The sequence below is a fragment of the Podarcis raffonei genome, chromosome 10 (assembly GCF_027172205.1).
Source record: "Podarcis raffonei isolate rPodRaf1 chromosome 10, rPodRaf1.pri, whole genome shotgun sequence".
Lineage (NCBI taxonomy): Eukaryota > Metazoa > Chordata > Lepidosauria > Squamata > Lacertidae > Podarcis > Podarcis raffonei.
The window spans coordinates 72,663,290-72,686,668 of NC_070611.1; the positions used below are offsets into that span (position 1 = coordinate 72,663,290).

The window sequence follows — 23,379 nt, forward strand, 5'->3', positions numbered from 1 at the left end:
GGGCCGTCCGTGGGCCGAATTGAGAAGGCGATTGGGCCACATCTGGCCCCCGGGCCTTCGTTTGGCTACCCATGCCTTATAGCAAGGCGGTGTATACGTGATAAAACACAATACGCCACAGACACAGTGCAAAACGAGAATCAAAATGACACTTTTGTAAGCTTGTGCACATCAATGCTGACATATTGTCAGCTTTGCAACATTCTGATTCTGCCCAGCAAAATCTGCTTCCTTCCCCCCCCCCCCAAGTTCTGTGTACCGTAATTTGAAAACTTGCCTGCTGCATTTGTGGTCTTCTGGAGGAAGGTCCTAGAATCAGTGCTTTTTTCCCTAAAAAATGTTTAGGGATACAGTGGTACCTCGGGTTAAGAACTTAATTCATTCTGGAGGTCCGTTCTTAACCTGAAACTGTTCTTAACCTGAGGTACCACTTTAGCTAATGGGGCCTCCTGCTGCTGCCGCGCCACCGGAGCACAATTTCTGTTCTCATCCTGAAGCAAAATTCTTTTTTTTTTAAAGAAATTTATTAAATTTTCCAATTTTTTATACAAACAAAAAGACAAACAAAGAGATTAAAAAAAAAACACATATAGTTCATAAATCATACTTTTCAATAACAAATTTCTCTGACCTCCTCATACCTCCCCTTCTTGTATTCCATTTAAGATTATTTGTTCAGCAAATCCTTAACTTAAAGCAAAATTCTTAACCCGAGGTACTATTTCTGGGTTAGTGGAGTTTGTAACCTGAAGCGTCTGTAACCCAAGGCACCACTGTAGTCTCATTTTCCTACTCATATTGAAATACAGCGGTACCTCTGGTTGTGAACGGGATCCGTTCCGGAGCACTGTTCGCAACATGAACAGAACGCAACCTGCGTCTGTGCGGGTCACGATTCGCCGCTTCTGCGCATGTGCGTGACATCATTTTGAACGTCTGCGCATGCGCGAGCGGCGAAACCCAGAAGTAACCCTTTCCGGTACCTCCGGGTCGCCGCAGGACGCAACCTGAAAAGACGTAACCTGAACCGAATGTAATAAGCGGTATGACCGTACTGCCCCTCAGTGAGGCGAAACATAGACTCACAAAAGGTTCAGAGGTATGAGTACCCCAAGAAAAAAAGCACTGCCTAGAATTGGAGAGTTGGAAGGGACCCCAGGGGTCATCTAGTCCAACCCCCTGCACGGCAGGAATCTCAACTAAAGCATCCAGGACAGAGGTCCAAACTCTGCTTAAAAACCTCCATGGAATAATAATAATAATAATAATAATAATAATAATAATAATAATTTATTATTTATACCCCGCCCATCTGGCTGGGCCTCCCCAGCCACTCTGGGCGGCTTCCATAAAAACCAAAAATACAGTAAAATATCACACGTTAAAAACTTCCCTAAACAGGGCTGCCTTAAGATGTCTTCTGAATGTCAGGTAGTTGTTTATCTCTTTGACATCTGCTGGAAGGGCGTTCCACAGGGCGGGCGCCACTACCGAGAAGGCCCTCTGCCTGGTTCCCTGTAGCTTTGCTTCTCGCAATGAGGGAACCGCCAGAAGGCCCTCGGAGCTGTACCTCAGTGTCCGGGCTGAACGATGGGGGTGGAGACGCTCCTTCAGGTCTACTGGACCGAGGCCGTTTAGGGCTTTCAAGGTCAGCACCAACACTTTGAATTGTGCTCAGAAATGTACTGGGAGCCAATGTAGGTCTTTCAAGACCGGTGTTATATGGTCTCGGCGGGCGCTCCCAGTCACCAGTCTAACTGCCGCATTCTGGATTAGTTGTAGTTTCCGAGTCACCTTCAAAGGTAGCCCCACGTAGAGCGCATTGCAGTAGTCCAAGCGGGAGATAACCAGAGCATGTACCACTCTGGCCAGACAGTCCGCGGGCAGATAGGGTCTCAGCCTGCGTACCAGATGGAGCTGGTAGACAGCTGCCCTGGACACAGAATTGACTTGCGCCTCCATGGACAGCTGTGAGTCCATGGAAGGAGAGTCCACAACTTCCCGAGGGAATCCGTTCCACTGCCAAACAGCTCTTATCGTCAGAAAGTTCTTCCTGATGAAGATCGACTTTTTTGTAACTTGAAGCCATGAGTTCGAGTTCTACCCTCCAGAGCAGGAGAAAACAAGCTTGATGTGTTACATTATTACTGAGAATTACGGGTTCAATATAGTCTTAAATGAGGCAGATTTCATAGATCTGTAGAGTCGGATCTCAAAAGTCATCTAGCCCAACCCCTTCTGATGCAAGAAACTCGGCATATATATTTATAATATTCTGGTGACACCGAGCCTTGATATTTGCATAAGAAATAACTTCGTGCCCTAGAGCCCTCTCCCATCTGATGTCAAAGATATATATAATTGATTTTTTATTTACAGTCATACCTCAGGTTACAGACGCTTCAGGTGGTGTTTTTTCGGGTTACGGACGCGCCAAAACCCAGAAGTATGGAATGGGTTGCTTATGGGTTTCGGCGGTTACGCATGCGCAGAAGCACTAAGTCGTGCTTTGCGCTTGCGCAGAAGCTCCGAATCTCAACCCACGTGTGCGCACACGCGGCGCTGCAGGTTGCGAACGTGCCTCCCGCAGGGATCATGTTTGCAACCTGAGCGTCCACTGTATATTCTTTGTATATCATATTGTTGTTTTATTGCTATGACCGATGCGCTGACGCAAATAACAAAGCATTCATTCTCATTCTCTGATGTCAAAGAGATAAACATACAACCTTCTGTAGACCACATAACACCGGTCTTGAAAGACCTACACTGGCTCCCAGTACGTTTCCGAGCACAATTCAAAGTGTTGGTGCTGACCTTTAAAGTCCTAAACGGCCTCGGTCCTGTATACCTGAAGGAGCGTCTCCACCCCCATCATTCAGCCCAAACACTGAGGTCCAGCTCCGAGGGCCTTTTGGCGGTTCCCTCCCTGCGAGAAGTGAAGTTACAGGGAAGCAGGCAGAGGGCCTTCTCAGTAGTGGCACCGCCCTGTGGAACGCCCTCCCACCAGATGTCAAAGAGAAAAATAACTACCAAACTTTTAGAAGACATCTGAAGGCAGCCCTGTTTATGGAAGCTTTTAATGTTTAATAGGTTATTGTATTTTAGTGTTTTGTTGGAAGCCTCCCAGAGTAGCTGTGGAAACCCAGCCAGATGGGCAGGGTATAAATAAATTATTATTATTATTATTATTATTATTATTATTATTATTATTACTACTACTACTACTACTACTACTACTACTACTACTATATGAAAGCAGCCCTTTGAATAGATAGGAAGAAACTGTGATGAAGTGTTTTGTGGGGACAAAATCATTGGGACGATTTTAACGTGTCGAGTGGGGTCAGATTTGTGGGGCGCAAAAAATAAGTCACATTATTAGAATTATTCTACTGATACTTTTTAAAAAACCACGCAGAGTGCTCCTTGCCTTTTTGCTAACCCTTTCCCTCTCCGCCTTTCCTCCCGACAGACAGCAAGGCCATCGTGGACGGGAACCTCAAGCTGATTTTGGGCTTGATATGGACCCTGATCCTGCACTATTCCATCTCTATGCCCATGTGGGAAGACGAGGACGAGGAGGATGCCAAGAAGCAGACCCCCAAACAGCGGCTCCTGGGCTGGATCCAGAACAAGGTCCCTCAACTGCCAATCACCAACTTCAACCGCGACTGGCAGGACGGCAAGGCGCTGGGAGCCCTGGTGGACAACTGTGCTCCCGGTGAGTAGGAAAAATAAGCCGCCGGATGGTGACTCTGGGCTTTGGTGTTCCTCATGCCTGGGTCCCTGGGTGGACTACAAATCCCATTGTCCAGTGGGCTAAGCTGGCTGTGGACGATGGGAGTTGTAGTCCACCTACACTGGGGAGACCCAGGAGCAAAGAACGCTACTTTGCTCGGTAATGTCCGTGCCAGCAGCTCTCCAGGGGTTTCAAAGAGGAGATGTTCCCAGCCCTCTGTAATAAAAGAAAATCTGCCCTTATTCCCTTATGGGGGGACACAAGAGCCCTTATAGAGTCCTTTGTAGGTTCTCCATCGGTTGGAGAAAAGAACAGAGGCCAACCAGAGAGTATTGAGAAGCAAAGCAGCCAGTAAGCCTGATCTTTATTGAACTGTTGCAACAGGGTGCTCCCCTCACACGCAGGAAAGGAGGAGGACCCCAGAACCCAGGTGTGCCCCCCCTTATATAGACATTTTAAATTGCCCTCCCTGGAGTCCAAGACCACCCCCAGAAACATCATATCCACATCGCAGAAAGGGGTGTAGCTCAAGACCACCCCCCAGATACATCATACCTACATCACAGAAAAGGTGGTCTACAGCAGAAATCCGAGTGCTTTGTTTATCTCCTGTCTGGCAGGTTACCTGTTAATGCTTACTTGATTGGATACCCTGGGGAGCCTGGCCAGTCTTTTGTAATGATAAATACTTAGTTCCTGAGCCAGGTCCCAGGCTCACACCCTATTCATGCACAGACATACCCTTAAGACTGGATTTGTGAAGGAAAAGACAATGGGGAGGCTTTTCCATTTTCCTTTGACTTTGCAGGGAAAACATTTGGTCAGTTTGGGAGCCAAAATGACTAAGCCGCTTCTGGAGAACCAGAGCAGCGCATGGAAACGCCGTTTACCTTCCTGCTGGAGCGGTACCTATTTATCTACTTGCACTGGTGTGCTTTTGAACAGCTAGGTTGGCAGGAGCAGGGGCCTGATCGACAAGTCCTAGGCTGTGTGGTTTAACCCACAGCGCCACGTAACAAGTGTAACAAAAGAGACATTTACATTTCCCTGTTTCCCAGCCAAGTTAATCACACCCTTTTGTCTTCCTCTGGGTTTGTTATTTCTGGAATGGCTACCTGTCTGGCACTCAGGTATCAGGAGGCCAGGGATTATCCCTCAGGCAGAGGGGCTGCTGAGTAGCTGAGCTCACATGTCTATAGGAATTTCTGAAGTTTTCCCTGTGAGCCAGTACATAGAGACATTTATCAGTGAATTCTTACATTTGGTATCGAGCAGCAAAGGCCCTTTGAATAGATAGGAAGAAACTGTGATGAAGTGTTTTGTGGGGACAAATCACAAAAGCCACAAAAGTGATTGTGCTGGTTTTGGTAGTGGGATGCATGTGCGTGATATTTGCTGGAGGGGCAACCCCCACAACCTATACATAAATTCCTGCAAGACTCCGAATATCCAATACTGTATAGAAAACTATACATAAATTCCTGCTTTCAGAGGCACGGCTAAAACCTTTGCACCAGGATTGCCGAATTAGGATTACCGGTATTTATGTTGCAGTCTTGGCACCCTCCAGCTCTCTAGGACTGCAGCTGCCTAGCGCCGGCCGGTTGTTGGGAGTTCTAGTTGGGAGTTGTAGTTCAGAAAAGCTGGAGGGCGCCCGGTTGAGAAAATCCGCCTTCTTCCGTGTCTCCTCTTGGGCTGGTTTTGCTGCTGAGCTCATCTCCTCTTCCAGGACACATCAGCCTAAACACTTCTCTCTCGGATTTATGGCTGGGGGGCGGGGAAGGGAATCTACCCTCCACTCAGGAAAAGCAAGCCAAATTTGGGCAAACTCAGAGGTCTGGATGGATATGTTGGCAGTGGGAGCCCTTGGCTTGTTTGTGGGTTACGTATCCCGCTGTGTAGAGGGGTCTGACGTGGACTGTAGCCTCCTTAATGTTCAGAACTTAAATCCCCCCTCCATTTTTATTTTTATTTTTACATCTGTGGAATTGAGGCAAGATTTCTCCGCAGGCAAACCTTGCTTAGCAACATCCGTGTGGCTTTTGACGAGCCACAGATCTATTTCGCTCTATTAAGTGATACTCAACTCAGAGCAAACCCACTGAAATTAAGGGACCTAATTTAGTGACAGTGGTCAATTTCAATAGGCCTACTCTGATGGACGCGGGTGGCGCTGTGGGTTAAACCACAGAGCCTAGGACTTGCCAAGCAGAAGGTCGGCGGTTTGAATCCCCTTGACGGGGTGAGCTCCCATTGCTCGGTCCCTGCTCCAGGCCACCTAGCAGTTCAAAAGCACATCAAAGTGCAAGTAGATAAATAGGTACCACTCCGGCAGGAAGGTAAACGCCGTTTCCGTGCGCTGCTCTGGTTCTCCAGAAGCGGCTTAGTCCTGCTGGCCACATGACCCGGAAGCTGTACGCTGGCTCCCTTGGCCAATAAAGCGAGATGAGCGCCGCAACCCCAGAGTCGGTGATGACTGGACCTAATGGTCAGGGGTCCCTTTACCTTTACTTACTCTGAGTAAAGTCCAGTTTGCTACCCATCATCAGTGTGGCTTTTGACGAGCCACAAATCTCATCCCCACAGATACGGCTCAGCCACGCTGCTCACTTGCCATCCGCTGTCGCCCCATGGAGTTGCGGGGCAGAGCTTTACCCTAATAATAATAATAATAATAATAATAATAATAATAATAATAATATATGCTGCCCATCTGAGTGGCTCGCCATAAGCACGTGCAGCACACATTTAAAGTGCATGGTTTTGACCAAAGCATCATGGGCACCGTAGTTCGCTAAGGGTGCTTGGAGCCCTGTGAGGAAAAACTACAGTTCCCACGATTCTTTGGGACATAGCTGTCAACGTTTCCCTTTTTTAAAGGGAAATTCCCTGATTCCGAATAGGATTCCTCGCAAGAGAAGGGAAAAGTTGACAGCTATGCTTTGGGAGGAAGTGATGTGCTTTCAGCAGTGGGGTACTGCTTAGCAGGCATGGCCAAACTCGGCCCTCCAGCTGTTTTGGGACTACAACTCCCATCATCCCTGACCACTGGTCCTGTTAGCTAGGGATGATGGGAGTTGTAGTCCCAAAACATCTGGAGGGCCAAGTTTGGCCATGCCTGGCTTATAGTGTCAGACCAGGACCTGGGAGACCTGGGTTCGAATCCATGCGCAGCCATGAAGTTCAGTGGGGGATCTTGGGCCAGTATAAGTGCCATAAAAATTGGTGGGTTATATGTGCCATAAAATTTATGGACACAATTAATATGTGCAGTGTGAGCCTGCTGTCAAAGAAACTTCGGGCCTAAAGCGACTGTCTTGCGGAGGTCTACTCAGAAGTAAGCCCTGCTGAGCCCACGGCAGTTTGCCCCCAGGTAAATGGGGAACAGGATTGCGGCCACGTTAGTGGAACTTACACCTGAGTAGACACTTATAGGATTCTTGCATTCTCAAAGGAGAGGTCCCTTTGCCCGAGAGCGACTCCCCCCCTCTGACAGCCGAAGGGACTGATTACACTCCACACATGGGCAGAGGCACTCTTGTTCTTGGCCGAATCCTGCTGCCGTTAAAATAATGGCAGGTGTGGGTGCTTTGAGGCGCGATGAGTCCGGGTTCGAATTAAATGGAGATGGGGAGGGGGATAGACACCTGTCCTGTCCCTTCTGAAAGCCTTAAGAGAAGACCCTGCTCCCGAGAGCTTTCGTTTACTGCCTTGCCTTGCACGGGGTTGGACTGGATGACCTCCAGGTGTCCCAGCCTCCCACTTTGAGAATCATGTGATTCCTGGGCACTCGCATCCTCGGCGAGGCAGGAGGGTCAAGCAATGGACAGCTGAGTGCTGGGGCTGCCGAGCCAAGTTGTGCCGGGGAGTTTACCTTAACAGAAGCCGCAGCCAGGCCTTATATGTCGATAGCTTCCCTCTGGGTCTGCCTCCTTCCTTAGTTCTTGGCATACTTTCTCTCCATCTCTGGGGATCCCCCAGGCTGCTGCTCGGCTCTCCGCAAATGTTTGGCAATCCATCTCCAGCACGAACGCCTCTGCCCATCCTCTGCAGTGCTCCAAAAAGGCCTCTTCCTCTCAGGGCTAGCGGCAGAATTGCCCGGCAACTGGCAGAATTGTAGAGTTGGAGGGGTTCCCCAGTGGTCATCCATCCCAACCCCAGCAACAGTGGCACTCTGCTGTTCAGCGCAGCTGCCGTGCGCCACTCCAGAAACAGCCGTGTCAGGAGAAGCGGTCATATATATACATACATATATATTATGTAATTTTTATTAAATTTTCTATTTTACAATTTAGAAGACAGTCTTCATTTAAACCTTCTTCACTTTCCACAGTTCATTTTGCATGGCATAAATCCCTGCATATTTTATATAAGCTAAAGGGTCAGCAAACTTTTTCAGCAGGGTCCCTCAGACCTTGTGGGGGGGCCAGAGTATATTTTGAAGGGGGGGGGAAAGAACAAATTCCTATACCCCACAAATAACCCAGAGATGCATTTTATTTATTTTATTTTTTAAATATATCCTTAGTAAAAGGTAAAGGGACCCCTGCCCATTAGGTCCAGTCGTGGCCGACTCTGGGGTTACAGCGTTCATCTCGCTTTACTGGCCAAGGGAGCCGGCGTACAGCTTCCGGATCATGTGGCCAGCATGACAAAGCCGCTTCTGGCGAACCAAAGCAGCGCACAGAAACGGCGTTTACCTTCCCGCTGGAGCGGTACCTATTTTTCTACTTGCACTGGTGTGCTTTCAAACTGCCAGGTTGGGAGGAGCTGGGACCGAGCAACGGGAGCTCACCCCGTTGCGGGGATTCGAACTGCTGACCTTCTGATCAGCAAGTCCTAGGCTCTGTGGTTTAACCCACAGCGCCACCCGTGTCCCTATATCCTTAGTAATTTAAAATAAATACATTTATGAGAAAACAGAAGTACAGACAAGTAAACAAACATACAATCAAACAAACAATTAACAGAAAAATCAAACAAACCACCATACTATAACCTACATTGTTAGGTTATAGTCCTGGTCAGTTTGGGAGCCAAAATGGCTTCATGCCTCCTGCTTCAGACATGTGGTTTATATATTTATGTATGTTTTTGTTTGGTACATTTATGAACATTTATTATATATATATAAAAGACCTCAATTTTTTTATTTCAGGGGACTAGATGGCCTTTGGGGGTCCCTGCTGTGACATCATTCCCAGGGTCTGTTCCACAAATGTCAGCCTCTAGGTCCTTTCTCTGCTGCAGGAGGTTGAGTCCCACAAGGGCAAAGAGGGCACTGCCCCGCCAGTCACAGAATCGCGGAATTGGAATTGGAAGGGATCCCTAGGGGTCATCTAGTCCAACCCGCTTCAATGCAAGAATCTCAGCTAAAACATACACGACAGGTGGCCATGCAACCTCTCCAAGTGGAAGATATTGGTTGCATTTAGAATAGATTTATGAAAGATTTAGAAAACTTCTCGATTAGAATATTTGTATGGGGAAAATACGGAATAACAGATACAAATTGGCTTAAAATGTATATAGGAAGTGCAGTGTAAGCGATGGGAGTCAGTCCATGAAGTTTTATTATTGAGATATTTGTAGAATAAATTTGGAAGAAATTCTTCCAATTTTTCTTCTTATTTTTTTCTTTTTCTTTTTTCTTTTCTTTTTTGTATATAGGTATGCTTATCTGAAAAATATATGTATGTATGTATTTGTATGTATTTTGCTTGTATTTTGTAATAATTATCTTAAATAAAATTGCGCAACTTAGCAGGGAAGAAGAGGGAGGAGACGCCAGGGTGTGTTGGCTCCGCCTCCGATTGGCTCTGGCTCCACCCACTCTTGGACCTTAACCATGGGCACCTTCTGCTGAGTCCTATCCGGTTCCGTGTCTTAATTCTCCCCTTTGCACTCCCTTCCTCAATCCAGTTCCTGTTCTTCTCGGCAGCCAGGACGGCTTGCTATAAACCCTGGAGTGGATCCAGTTCCTTTCCGGCTGGATCGGGCGATCTGTGCCAAGGGTGGCCACAATGCCCCTATTGTCTCTGGCTCTCCTGGCAGGCGCCCCCAAGGCTGGCGCTGCCCGTCTGACCCTGTCTTTATCTCTCCTTCCCATAGGCCTGTGCCCGGACTGGGAGACCTGGGATCCTAACCAGCCCGTGGAAAACGCCCGGGAGGCTATGCAGCAGGCAGACGACTGGCTGGGAGTGCCCCAGGTACCACCTTGGCAAAAAACAGGGTTTCCAAAGGGCTGGGCTCTCTGGACCAAAGCCACCCTTTCCCCTCTGCCTTTAAAAGTTGTCCGGCAGGCGGTAATCCAACTGGCAAAGCCTCTTTTCGTGCTTCGCCGGTTGAATTTTTGCCCGTTGCGGAACAGGGAAGGGGATGGCTCTGGCACGCCGGAGAAAAGCCACTGGTGAGGAAGGGGTGTTATTCCTCTTCGGCGGAATAACATGGCCTTTTCAGTACTGGCCCCGACTTGGTGGAACGCTCTGTCCCAAGAGACTAGGGCCCTGCGGGACTTGACATCTTTCCACAGGGCCTGCAAGACGGAGCTGTTCCTCCTGGCCTTTGGTTTGGACTCAGTCTGACCCTTATGTTTCCCTCCCCTTATGGTTTTGACTTTTAAAATGAGGCTGCATTTTAAACTGCATTTTAACCTGCATTTTAAATTGTGTTGTTTTTTCTTATTATGTTTTCTCTGAAATTTTATTGGTGTTGGCCAGCCTGAGCCCGGCTCTGGCCGGGGAGGGTGGGGTATAAAAAAAAATTATGATGATGATGATGATGATTACTCCTTCTCCTCGCAGGTGATCGCCCCTGAAGAGATTGTGGACCCCAATGTGGATGAGCACTCGGTCATGACCTACCTGTCTCAGTTCCCCAAAGCCAAACTGAAGCCGGGGGCTCCCCTGCGTTCTAAACAGCTGAACCCCAAGAAAGCCAAGGCTTACGGCCCAGGTAAGTAGCCCTGACTAAGGTCAAGAGGACACTGGCCAAGAGAATTACCGTATTTTTCGCTCTATAGGACGCACCATAGGAGGGGGAGAACAGGGAAATTTTTTTTTCCTTGTTCTTTCCCTCTAAAACAAGGTGCATTCAAGGTGCATTCACCCAAAGCCTCCGGAGGCTTCAGGTGGCTACATTGGAAGCCTGGAGAGTGAGAGGAGTGCGCTGCGCACTGCCAGAGCCAGTGTGGTGTAGTGGTTAAGAGTGGTGGACTCGCAATCTGGTGAACTGGGTTCGCTTCCCTGCTCCTCCACATGCAGCTGCTGGGTGACCTTGGGCCAGTCACACTTCTCTGAAGTCTCTCAGCCCCACTCACCTCACAGAGTGTTTGTTATGGGGGAGGAAGGGAAAGGAGAATGTTAGCCGCTTTGAGACTCCTGAAGGGGAGTGAAAGGCGGGATATCAAATCCAAACTCTTCTTCTTCTTCAGTGAAGGCAACCCGAAGCCTCTGGAGCGTGGCACGAGTTCCCACTGGGCTCCGGAGGCTTCAGGTTCCTTTCGCCCTGCTCTTTGGGGCTGGTGGAGGGAAGCGCTGCTTTCCCCCACCGCCAGCCCCAAAGAGCAGGTCGGGGAACAGCGCAAAGGCTGCGCGCAGTCTTGCCGCTGCCCCCTGAGGTTGTGGGGCTGGCGGTGGGGGGAAGTGCTGCTTTCCCCCAGGGCCAGCCTCAAAGATCCCTGAAGCCTTTGGAGCGCAGGGAGACCTCGCGCTGCGCTCCAAGGCTTCGGGTTCCTTTCGCTGACCCAAAGCCTTTGGAGCACAGTGCGAGTTCCCGCTGCACTCCAAAGGCTTGAGGCTTCGGGGACAGCCTTTGTGGCCTCTGCAGGGTTTGGGCTTAGCCGCGCAGCCTGCATTCGCTCTATAGGACGCACACACATTTCCCCTTAATTTTTGGAGGGGAAAAAGTGCATCCTATAGAGTGAAAAATACGGTAATTGCTCTCGTCTCCACCCAACTCCCAAATGACCAGGAAAAGGCCTGCTCCCGTCATTTTAAGAAAGGGACCAATCCGGATCAATCAACCAGCGAAGCCTTCTGTGTTCTGAAGTGAAAGAGGGGGCCTCTGGACTCTTATTTCCATTTCATAGAATCGTAGAATGGGACCCACAAGGGTCATCCATCCCAACCCACTGTGATGCAGGAGTCAGAGCTGTAGAATCCCTGAAGGGTGTAATTCAGCTACTTGGGGTTTACAGATGCAAAGTGAATTAAAGGGCCCAAAGGCAAACAAACAGACAGACAGACAGACAAACAGACAGACAGACAGACAGACAGACAGACAGACAGACAGACAGACAAACAAACAAAGCCCACTTTAAAATAAACATTAGATGGGGAAGTTCCGTTGAAAAGCATGGGACGAGTGAATTGCTGATTAAGGCGGTTAAAGAGCCCGCAAGCTAATCTGGATCATAGAATTGTAGAATTGTCGAGTGAGCCCCCAAAGGTCATGGAGTCCAACCCCCCCAAGACGCAGGAATCTCAGCTGAAGCATCCGAGCCAATGAGTCATCTGATTTGATAAGCAGGTCAGGCAAAAGGCTTAACAGAGACCGGGCGAAATCAAAGTTTGTGCAAGCGGATCGGGACAAATTTTTGATCATTCGTGGAGGAGGAGGTTGGAACGGTTTTACGATTCTATGAGGATTCAGAAAAGGGGGGGAAATAATAATTATGAGAACTGGGGAACTGGAAAGGGACGTTGTTCCATCTTCTGTATCCCGGCTAACGTATCTGACGTTCCTTGCAGGAATCGAGCCCCACGGCAACACGGTGCTGAAACCAGCCCATTTCACAGTGGAAACCATTGAGGCAGGATTGGGAGAGGTGCTGGTCTACATCGAAGACCCCGAAGGCCACACAGAGGAGGTACTGGGCTCTGCAGCCTTCTGCTCTTCTCCTTTTTTTTTAAAAAAAATACATTTTTATTGGGGTTTTTTAAACATATCATTTCCAACAATCATTTAACATAACTTCTTACCTTATACAGTATTTTAGACTTGCGTCAACAACCTCTGAGGATTTTCCGTTCTTTATCGCTTGTTCTGCATTTCTTAATTTCTCTGTTACTTTTAATTATCATTAACTAAGAATTCTCTTCATATTCTTTCTTGCAATATTTCAAGGAGTCCTCCTTGCAGTCCTACTAGCGTAATCTGTTCATCACAATTCCTTTTCAAATAGTTTGTATATTTACTCCAGTCTTCTACGAATCTCTGGTCCCGCAGCTTTCGAATCCTTCCTGTTAATTTATCTCATTCTGCATAGTCCATTAATTTCATGCCTTCTGCTCTTCTCCTTGCCCTCCTGAAAGCCCCTGAGTTTTGTGGGGTCCTGCACCTGATCATATTGAAATGGAAGGTTTTACGGGCAAAGGACTCTTGCAATATCAAACAAGGATGGGAAGCGTGCAGCCCCCCCCAGCTGTTGCCGGACTACAACCCCCATAATCCTTTGCCATTTCCCACGCCAGAGTCCAGCAACAAATGCAAGGCCCTATATTGCAGGACGCGGGTGGCGCTGTGGGTTAAACCACAGAGCCTAGGACTTGCCGATCAGACGGTTGCCGGTTTGAATCCCCGCGACGGGGTGAGCTCCCGTTGCTCAGTCCCTGCTCCTGCCAACCTAGCAGTTGGAAAGCACGTCAAAGTGCAAGTAGATAAATAGGTACCGCTCCGGTGGGAAGGTAAACTGTGTTTCTGTGCGCTGCTCTGGTTTGCCAGAAGCGGCTTAGTCATGCTGGCCACATAACCCGGAAGCTGTAAGCCGGCTCCCTCAGCCAATAAAACGAGATGAGCGCCGCAACCCCAGAGTCAGCCACAACTGGACCTAATGGTCAGGGGTCCCTTTAACTTTACTTATATTGCGGGACACCGCAGTAGGGACACGGGCGAGGGTGCATCTTCCTAGGAAATAATGTCTCCTGCTTTTGTTCCTCACCCACCCAGGCCAAAGTGGTCGCCAACAATGACAAGAACCGGACGTATTCTGTCTCCTACGTGCCGAAAGTGGCTGGCTTGCATAAGGTGAGAGGCCCTTTTCATCTGTAAGCATGGAATCAGAGAAGTGTAGAGCTGGAAGGGACCCCCGGGGTATAATAATAATAATAATAATGATGATGATGATTTATTTATACCTCACCCATCTGGCTAGGTTGCCCCAGCCACTCTGGGCAGCTCCCAACAGATTAAAAGCAGAATAAAACATCAAACATTAAAAGTTTCCCTAAATAGGGCTGCCTTCAGATGTCTTCTAAAATTCAGATAGTTGTTTATTTCCTTGACATCTGACAGGAGGGCGTTCCACAGCGCGGGAGCCACCACCGAGAAGGCCCTGTGCCCGGTTCCCTGTAACTTGGATTCTCACAGGGAGGGAACCGCCTGAAGGTCCTCAGAGCTGGACCTCAGTACCTGGGCAGAATGATAGGGATGGAGATGCTCCTTCAGGTATACTGGGCTGAGGCTGTTTAGGGCTTTAAAGCACCAACACTTTGAATTGTGCCCGGAAACGTACTGGGAGCCAATGTAGGTTTTTCTGGACTGGTGTTATATGGTCTCGGCGGCTGCTCCTAGTCCCCAGTCTAGCTGCCGCATTCTGGATTAATTGCAGTTTCCGGGTCACCTTCAAAGGTAGCCCCACGTAGAGCGCATTGCAGTAGTCCAAGCGGGAGATAACCAGAGCATGCACCACTCTGGCGAGACAGTCTGCGGGCAGGGAGGGTCTCATCCTGCATACCAGATGGAGCTGGGACATAGCCACCCTGGACACAGAACTGGCCTGTGCCTCCGTGGACAGCAGTGAGTCCAAAATGACTCCCAGGCTGTGCACCTGGTGCTTCAGGGGCACAGTTACCCCATTCAGGACCAGGGAGTCCTCCACACCTGCCCGCCCCCTGTCCCCCAAAAACAGTCCTTCTGTCTTGTCAGGATTCAACCTCAATCTGTTAGCCGCCATCCACCCTCCAACTGCCTCCAGGCACTCACACAGGACCTTCACCGCCTTCACTGGTTCTGATTTAGATGTCCAACCCAACGTAATGCAGGGATCTTTCCTCGCAGGAACGTTGTTCCAAACCTTGATCGTTGTTATGCCCCTTTCTGACCTTTTGCCAGTGTGTGCCAGTCCAGGCTGGTTCCCTCCCCATACCCAAAAAATCACCCTCTTCCCCTCCTTGCTCTCCCGCCCTAGGTCACGGTTCTCTTCGCCGGGCAGAATATCGACAAGAGCCCCTTTGAAGTCAATGTGGGCATGGCCCTGGGCGATGCCAACAAGGTCTCGGCCCGCGGGCCAGGCCTGGAGCCCGTGGGCAACGTGGCTCATAAGCCTACCTACTTTGACATCTACACGGCAGGTAAGTGGCCAGGCGGATGCCTCTGAGAAGCCTCCAGGCAGCCCTGCCCGACTAAGTGCCCCCAGTACATCTCAGGTAGACTGCCCCTGAACATTGAAGCTCCATGGCTGATTGCCGTCAATGGGCGTTTCTCCCGAGGGTTGCCAGTCTGCCAGCTCTTGACTTGAAAGTCTCCAAATTTGCCTGTACGATGTCTCCACTGCAGGTGGCAGGGAGAGCGCTTTGTCCCCCAGATGGGCAAGAGTGCCAATAATAATAATAATAATAATAATAATAATAATAATAATACAGTGGTACCTCTGGATGCGGGTGGTGCTGTGGGTTAAACCACAGAGCCTAGGACTTGCCAATCAGAAGATCGGTGGTTCGAATCCCTGCAACGGGGTGAGCTCCCGTTGCTCGGTCCCTGCTCCTGCCAACCTAGCAGTTCGAAAGCACGTCAAAGTGCAAGTAGATAAATAGGTACCACTCTGGCGGGAAGGTAAACAGCATTTCCGTGTGCTGCTCTGGTTCGCCAGAAGCAGCTTAGTCATGCTGGCCACATGACCCGGAAGCTGTACGCCGGCTCCCTCGGCCAATAAAGCGAGATGAGCGCCGCAACCCCAGAGTCAGTCACAGCTAGACCTAACGGTCAGGGGTCCCTTTACCTTTACACCTCTGGATACAAACGGGATCCGTTCCGGAGCCCCGTTCACGTCCAGAAGCGAATGCAATCAGTGTCTGCGCCTGCGCGGGTCACGATTCGCCACTTCCGTGCATGGGCGCAACGTCATTTTGACTGCCTGCGCATGCGCGAGCGGTGAAACCCGGAAGCAACGTGTTCCGTTACTTCCGGGTCGCCATGGAGAGCGACCAGAAACCGCTCAACCTGAAGCAACTTCAACCCGAGGTATGACTGTAATAATTATTATTTAAGAAGATCGTGTGTGTAGCTTGCAAACTTCAGCTCAGCAGGAGATGGACGCAAAGAATAGTTTAGACCAGGCATAGGCAAATTCAGCCCTTCCAGATATTTTGGGACTACAACTCCCATGATCCCTAGCTAACAGGACCAGTGGTCAGGGATGATGGGAGTTGTAGTCCTAAAACATCTGGCGGGCCGAGTCCTCCGCTCCTCATTCCCAATTAACCTCTGTCTCCAGGGTCTTTCCCAATGACATCACCAGGGCTCTTCCCTGTGACATCACTCGGGGCAACCCATAGCTCTCAGTTTCGGTCTCTGAGATCTCAGGGTCTGGGGCGCTCCTCACTTGGCAACCCCAATATCCCAGCAGGAACTTCTTCCAAAGCCCTTTGAAGCGCGGATCGTGGGCCTCGTCCGGGGAGGGGGGACGGCCAGAAGGGTGTGGAGAGGACCGACATCTGTGGGAAGGGAGGGGGGCACCCGGCACACGATTCTTCCGACAGCCAGAGTCCTCGAACTGTAAAGTTGGAAGGGGTCCCCCAGAGGTCATCCAGCCCAACCCCAATGTGAGGACACGGGTCAAACACTAGATGGAGTGCATGGTGTGTGTGTGTGTGTGAGGGTTGGATCCTGAGCTGTGCCCCTCATGCCCAACAGGTGCGGGGACTGGAGACGTGGGCGTGGTGATCGTGGATCCCCAGGGCCGCCGCGACACCGTGGAGGTGGTACTGGAGGACAAGGGCGACAGTATTTTCCGCTGCACTTATCATCCCGTCCTGGAGGGTCCGCACACCCTCTACGTCACCTTTGCGGGGGCTCAGATCCCCAAAAGCCCTTTCACCGTCAACATCTCAGAAGGTAAGGCCGCCTAACGCTTCCTTTCCCCTTCCTTCCTCCCTCCCTCCCTCCCTCCCTCCCTCCCTCCACATTTCCATGCCTGTCTTTCACCTCCAAAATGCCACCCTAACCATTTCCTTAACACTCAGAAAGAAGCCTTTGCAGTCTGAGAAGTGGCGAGGCAGCGTGGGGTAGTGGTTAGAGCGTTTCAGACTAGGACCTGGGAAAGACAAGGGTTCAAATTGCTCCCCTCTCCCCTTGGTCAGTGGGTGACCAGTCCCTGCCTCTCAGCCTAAGCTACCCTACCTCACAGGGATGTCGTGAAAAATAAAGGGAGGGAGGAGAATTGTGTGTGGGGTGATAAATCAATAAATTAAATCATCGTCATCAAGGGGAGCCCATGTGGTATAGCTGTTAGAACGCTGGATCCAGGGAGATCTGGGTTCGAATCTCTGTTTGGGCACGAAGGGAGGATGACCTGTTGCAATATCCCAGCCGGACCCTACTTCACAGGGCTGTTGTGCGAAAGCAAACGGCATAACCTCATGGCTGCCGCCCCAAGATCTTTGGAGAAAAAGTGGACTAATAATAATAATAATAATAATAATAATAATAATAATAATAATAATAATAAATTCCTTTGTAGCTTAATAGGGGGCGTTCTCAACCTTTTTGGGATCCAAGGGGAAAGGTTTGGAAATAGAAGAAACAGTCGTGGTCACCATATACCCATTTCACAGAAGAAAAACCAGCGGTGCTCAGAGCCACACTGCCCAAGAAACCTGGTATAACCCCTGGAAGCCAGTGCAAGCAGATAAAACACAGACAGAAAAAGGATGCAAACTTGCTAACCCCAGATTAAAACACTGGGAGAAGGGGGCCATTTTGGAGACCCCAGTACCAGGGAGTGGGGAGCCAAGCTGCCTCTGTTTCTCTCCAATATGGGGCTAACAGAGAGCTTAGGGGGGCAGACCCTTGGGTGGGCGACGGGTGCCCCTTCCTGGGGTCCAGACTCCTTGGTACCCCAAACCGTTGCCAAGCAATGGGGCTAGTCCAAAGAGAAGCCATTATTTCAACTGTGTGTCCTGCTTCCTCCAGGGAAGCCTGCCTAGGAGTTTGGGGTCCCAGCTGGGGCTACTGGCCCTGATAATAATAATAATAATAATAATAATAATAATAATAATAATAATAATATAATAATAATACCCGGCCCATTTGACTGGGTTTCCCCAGCCACTCTGGTCAGCTTCCAACAGGATATTAAAAGCAAGATAAAACACCAAAGATTAAAAACTTCCCTAAACAGGGCTGCCTTCAGATGTCTTCTAAAAGTCTGGTAGTTGTTTATTTCCTTGACATCTGAAGGGAGGGCGTTCCACAGGGCGGGTGCCACCACTGAGAAGGCCCTCTGCCTGGTTCCCTGTAACCTCGCTTCTTGCAGGGAGAATCGCCCTCGGTGCTGGACCTCAGTGTCCGGGCTGAATGATGGGGGTGGAGATGCTCCTTCAGGTATACAGGACTGAGGCCGTTTAGGGCTTTCAAGGTCAGCACCAACACTTGGAATTGTGCTTAGAAACGTACTGGGATCTCTCAGATCTCTCAGAATTATGTGGTCTCGGCGGCCGCTCCCAGTCCCCAGTCTAGCTGCCGCATATTGGATTAGTTGCAGTTTCCGGGTAACCTTCAAAGGTAGCCCCACGTAGAGCCCATGTCAGTAGTCCAAGCGGGAAATAACTAGAGCATGCGATACAGTCTGTGGATACAGTCTGGCGATACAGTCTGCGGGCAGGGAGGGTCTCATCCTGCGTACCAGGTAGACAGCTGCCCTGGACACAGAACTGACCTGTGCCTCCATGGATAGATGTGAGTCCAGAATGACCCCCAGGCTGCGCACCTGGTCCTTCAGGGCCACAGTTACCACATTCAGGACCAGGGAGTCCTCCACACCTGCCCGCCTCCTGTCCCCCCAAAACAGTCCTGTCTTGTCAGGATTCAACCTCAATCTGTTTTCCGCCATCCATCCTCCAACCGCCTCCAGGCACTCACACAGGACCTTCACCGCCTTCACTGGTTCTGATATAAAGGAGAGGTGTGATTGGCACATCCATTCACCAAATTGAACTTTTTATCGGCAAACTTTGCATTTTGTCACCGGCGGGAGTTATTCCTGGTCTCCCGCGCCAGGAATTTATCTTTATTAATTTTCTTTTGGTTCCTGGGCTGAGATTGATGGTGCCCTCATTATTTTCCACCATTCAAGCCCTCTGTGGCATCTTGGCGGTCATTGCTCCCGTCTCGGCCAAAGCGTCTCACAAAATCCCTAGCTGATATAGTGCAATATAGTCCATTTTGCACGTTTCTAGGAAACACGCCTGCGGAAAGGTCTGGAATCTCGCGGCCAGCTCCCCTCTCTCCTTTGCACTGAAAAACAGGAATCTGACACACCAGATATTTCCTGACAACAACATTCCCCTGGGCACACAGCTGAGCTCTGCTCTCTAGCCTTAGTCCTCATTTTCTCACAACCCCCCCCCCGAACTCTGCGTTTTTTAACATGCAAAACCTTTGCCGTTTCGTATCCTCTTTGGGATCGCCGCACAACAGCCCTATGAGGTCGGTTCTTAGGCTGGTAGGGCCTGAATTCGACTGAGCTAAATGGGACCTACTTCTGAGCCTTACAGCTGCTGTGGCCATTTTACAGATCTGCAAACCGAGTCCGAAGGACAGTGACTTTCCCAAGGTCTCCCCGCGAGTTAGCAGGCTTGAAAACTCTTAATCCTGGCTATTTGGGGATAGGTTGTGGTTCGTTCCTCAAAAGTGAACACACTCTGTGCAAGCTCAGAGGCAGGTGTCTGACTGTTCTGTGCAAGGCTTGGGTGGGGAACTGGATCTCGCCAGTGGGCTGAATCCAGAGCCAGCTCCCCCTTTTGACTCAAAAGTCCCCACCTGTCAATCACCTGATTTCAGGTGATTCAACTTCAGAGGAAGAATGGGGAGTGCACTTTTAGCATGCTCTGGCTTCCTCTTTTCCCCCTTTGCAGCCCCGCCTTGAATTAGGGTTGCGGCTGCGAGTTGACTTTATAGGTGGGCGTGGCTGGGGGGGAAACAGCCTTGCTGGCCAAATTAGGATGCCCAAGGTTTCGTTGTTGAATTTTCTTAATTGAGTTTATACACCGCCCTAGACCCGGAGGTCTCACAGGACAAAATCAAAATATTAAACCCTGGTTTCCCCATGCTTGCCATAGGTAAATGACTAGGAGATCAGCATTCCCATTACACAGATGGGCAAACTGAGGCGGTCTGTCTGCTTTTGGGAGGGAGGCTTCTAGCTGGGACGGGGGGCTTTCCCTGCTTCCTCACCCCATCAAACATCACTAACTCATCCTCTCCTTTCTCCTCGGACCCTCCAGCGCCGTTCCCCTTGCCTCCGCCCAGCGTCTCCCCCCTCCAGATCATCCCTCAGTCCGTCCGCACCCCGCCCGCCGACAAGGCCAAGAAAATCCCACCCCGCACCATGCCCAAGCCACGCAAACCAAGTTAGTAAGAGCAGGCCTGGCGAAGCCTCGCTTGCCCCCGTGCTTCCTGGCATGAGATGGCCCGGCAATGGCATGGAGCGGGCAGACCCACCGTGTCCCGACCACCCAGACTCCTGTTTCGTTTGTTGGGTTGCTTGGTTCGTGGGGTAGGGGGAGAAGATTCATACGTTTTCAGCCTTTCGTCTGCAGAGACTGCTACGCGGTTTGCAAGGCAGTGAAAGTCAAGCCCTTGCAAGACCTCAGCTGCTTTGACTGCCGGCTATACCAGGCGAGAAAGCCTCCCCATATAAAGATGAATGTGCTACCCGAAATGTTATTTTTATTTCAAACAATAAGTGGGTTGGGTTACTTCAAAGAATAGCAAAAAGTAACAACAAAGTTCATCTGGCAAGGGAAAAAACCAAGAATTAAAGAAAGAGGAGGTTTCTCCCTGCGAGATTTGAGATTATATTATGAAGCATCTTGCCTATGTTGGTTAAGGGACTGGATTTTGTTTAAAAATACAGATCTGTTAGATCTGGAAGGATATGAGAAAGCTTCCCCATAACCCTCAAACAAGGGATCCCCCCCTTCTCAGCTTGGGGGTCCCAACCCAGCAACTCTGGCAGGCTGACCCCAGTGCCTTCCTTGGGAGTTTTGGGTTCTGCATGGCATCGTGCTGCCCCCAACCAAGCCCTGCCCCATAGCTGCCCCTTTCCCACGTGCCTGTCGCTTGTGGCATGGACTTGAGGTCGTGCATTTGAGAGATGTGCCTGCACCAAAGGACCGGCATGCTTCACTTTGAGCTGCTGTGACGCCTGCGAGCCGCAGCCTTTCCCCTAAGCGTCTCTGCGGCTTTCGCCTCCTCTGCCAATCTAAGGGGCACCCATCCACCGTGGGATGTGATCCAGGAGAGACAGTCAAGTACAGCATTCCTTAAAATGCTAGAGAAGACATGCGAAGGAATGTTTGGTCCAGCCAGTTCAAACTTCCTGTTCCTCCTGGCTGGAGCACCCTTCCTTTTGCATGTGAGAGAAGGTGGGCGTGACATTACCTGTCCAGGTAACAAAAGGACGAGTCATGCAGCACACCTCCCTCTTTTTGACTTCCTTCTTTGTTTGAGCAGCTTTCAGCGAGGACTGCTCTGATAGCTCTCAGCTAGCAGAAGCACTGGGATTATTCCCCCATATGGGGTAGATCCAATGTACATATTTGCAGCTAAGTCTGCCTTCAGGGATCCAACTGTGAACTGATGTGAGTAAACTTCTTTAATCATCTTTGAATAAGATTGTGGCATCTTTATTCTTTCAAGAGGGAGTCAAGGGAACTAGAATAGAATAGAATAGAATAGAATAGAATAGAATAGAATAGAATAGAATAGAATAGAATAGAATAGAATAGAATTTATTATTTATACCCCGCCCATCTGGCTGGGTTTCCCCAGCCGCTTTGGGCAGCTTCCAACAAAATATTAAAATACAGTGGTCTGTTAAACATTAAAAGCTTCCCTAAAAGGGCTGCCTTCAGATGTCTTCTAAAAGTCTGGTAGTTGTTGTTCTCTTTGACATCTGGTGGGAGGGCGTTCCACAGGGCGGGGGCCACCACCGAGAAGGCCCTCTGCCTGGTTCCCTGTAACTTGGCTTCTCGCAGTGAGTGAACTGCCAGAAGGCCCTCGGTGCTGGACCTCAGTGTCCAGGCAGAACGATGGGGGTGGAGATGCTCCTTACCAGGAACGTACAATTCAGTCTGAGACAGAGTTAGAGGCTCCCACGAGCCTGCAACCAGCTATCTGCTGTGCATGTATAAAAGGGGAACGTAAACTCTGCTAAGGAACTTTCCAGCGCAAGTTAGGAAGGATATGAATAAACAATATATCCTCTCCTGTCACCCTGAACATGCCCACACCCACCCTCTGACTTCCATCTACCACTGCCAGCGTGGTCAACAATTTGTAAGGTGGTTGGGAGTCCCGCAGCACCTCGGGGCACGAGGAGACCAGGTTGGCTGTTCCTGCACTAAACCATCATTGCTAATTCATTCCCCTCCATCTTCCGCTCCATCCACCCTCAATGTCCTTCTTTCCCCTCTTTCGTACCCGTAAATATCTTTTAAATGTGCTCGCCTGATACAACTGGGGAGAAGGACCCCGAATATGGTCTAGGGCTCAAGGCCATTGATCTTCCAACTGGCCATTACTGGGTCGTGGCCCCGATTCTGGAGTCGTTGCAGCACGGTCAGCGTAAGGGCATGTGATTAAAAAGTTAAGAAATGGGTGCCTGGGTGCATGCTTGGGTTCCAGGTGAGTCCTGGATCGGAAAATATGGAAGATTACCAAATTAGGCCCAAGAGAAGGTGGTTTAAGCGCTTGTGATTCCCTGCAAAGCAGGTTTCTGGGGAATAATAAGGACATTAAAAGAGACTGCTGGGTCAGGCCACTGGTCCACATAGTCCAATATGCTGTTCTCACAGTGGTCAACCAGATGTCCTCTTTTAAAGCCCTCCAAATTGGTGGCCATCGCCGTCTCCTGTGGCAGGGAGTCCCACAGTTTAACCTTAACCTCCCAGCATTTAGCTTCACTGGATGTCTGTGAGTTCTGACGTTATGAGAGAGGAAGGAAACCTTTTCTCACTCCCACGATCTCCATGCTTATTTTTACGCACCACTGTGATGCCCCCAATTACTCGCCTTGTTTCTAAGCTAATCAATCGATCTTTATTACGGTCCAGAGACCCAACAAATCGTTACAAAGCAATGCACAATTCATACAGTCTACCTCCAGGTTAAATAAGCATTTTGTTCAGACTTAAAGATAGGGATCATTGGTTCTTGCAACCACCGATAAAAACTTTGCCACTGCTAATGTTCTAGCATTTGTCTGGTCTTCCAATAGGAACTGGACATAGTGAGCCTCTGATTTTCCCGGGAAAGGTACCAGCAAGGGTAGTATCAGTTCAGCCCTGGCTTGCTCATATTTTGCACAGTGCAACAAAATATGTTTTATGGAATCAATGTCTTGAGCCCACGAGCAA

The 23,379-nt window shown here is 49.7% G+C and overlaps 1 protein-coding gene across 8 annotated transcripts in view; it reads left to right on the forward strand.

Moving 5' to 3' along the window:
• Positions 1–23,379, forward strand: part of FLNC (filamin C) — a 121,599-nt gene that overhangs the window by 35,206 nt on the left and 63,014 nt on the right. For 4 of the 8 annotated variants that reach the window (XM_053407050.1, XM_053407045.1, XM_053407046.1 and 1 more), the window contains exons 2-9: positions 3,476–3,724; positions 9,854–9,951; positions 10,546–10,696; positions 12,493–12,611; positions 13,691–13,768; positions 14,931–15,093; positions 16,655–16,855; positions 20,245–20,370. In XM_053407050.1, coding sequence (XP_053263025.1) covers positions 3,476–3,724; positions 9,854–9,951; positions 10,546–10,696; positions 12,493–12,611; positions 13,691–13,768; positions 14,931–15,093; positions 16,655–16,855; positions 20,245–20,370 — 1,185 coding nt within the window. The remainder of the gene's footprint in view (positions 1–3,475; positions 3,725–9,853; positions 9,952–10,545; positions 10,697–12,492; positions 12,612–13,690; positions 13,769–14,930; positions 15,094–16,654; positions 16,856–20,244; positions 20,371–23,379) is intronic. The other 4 variants (XM_053407048.1, XM_053407052.1, XM_053407049.1 and 1 more) reach the window with 1 other exon arrangement.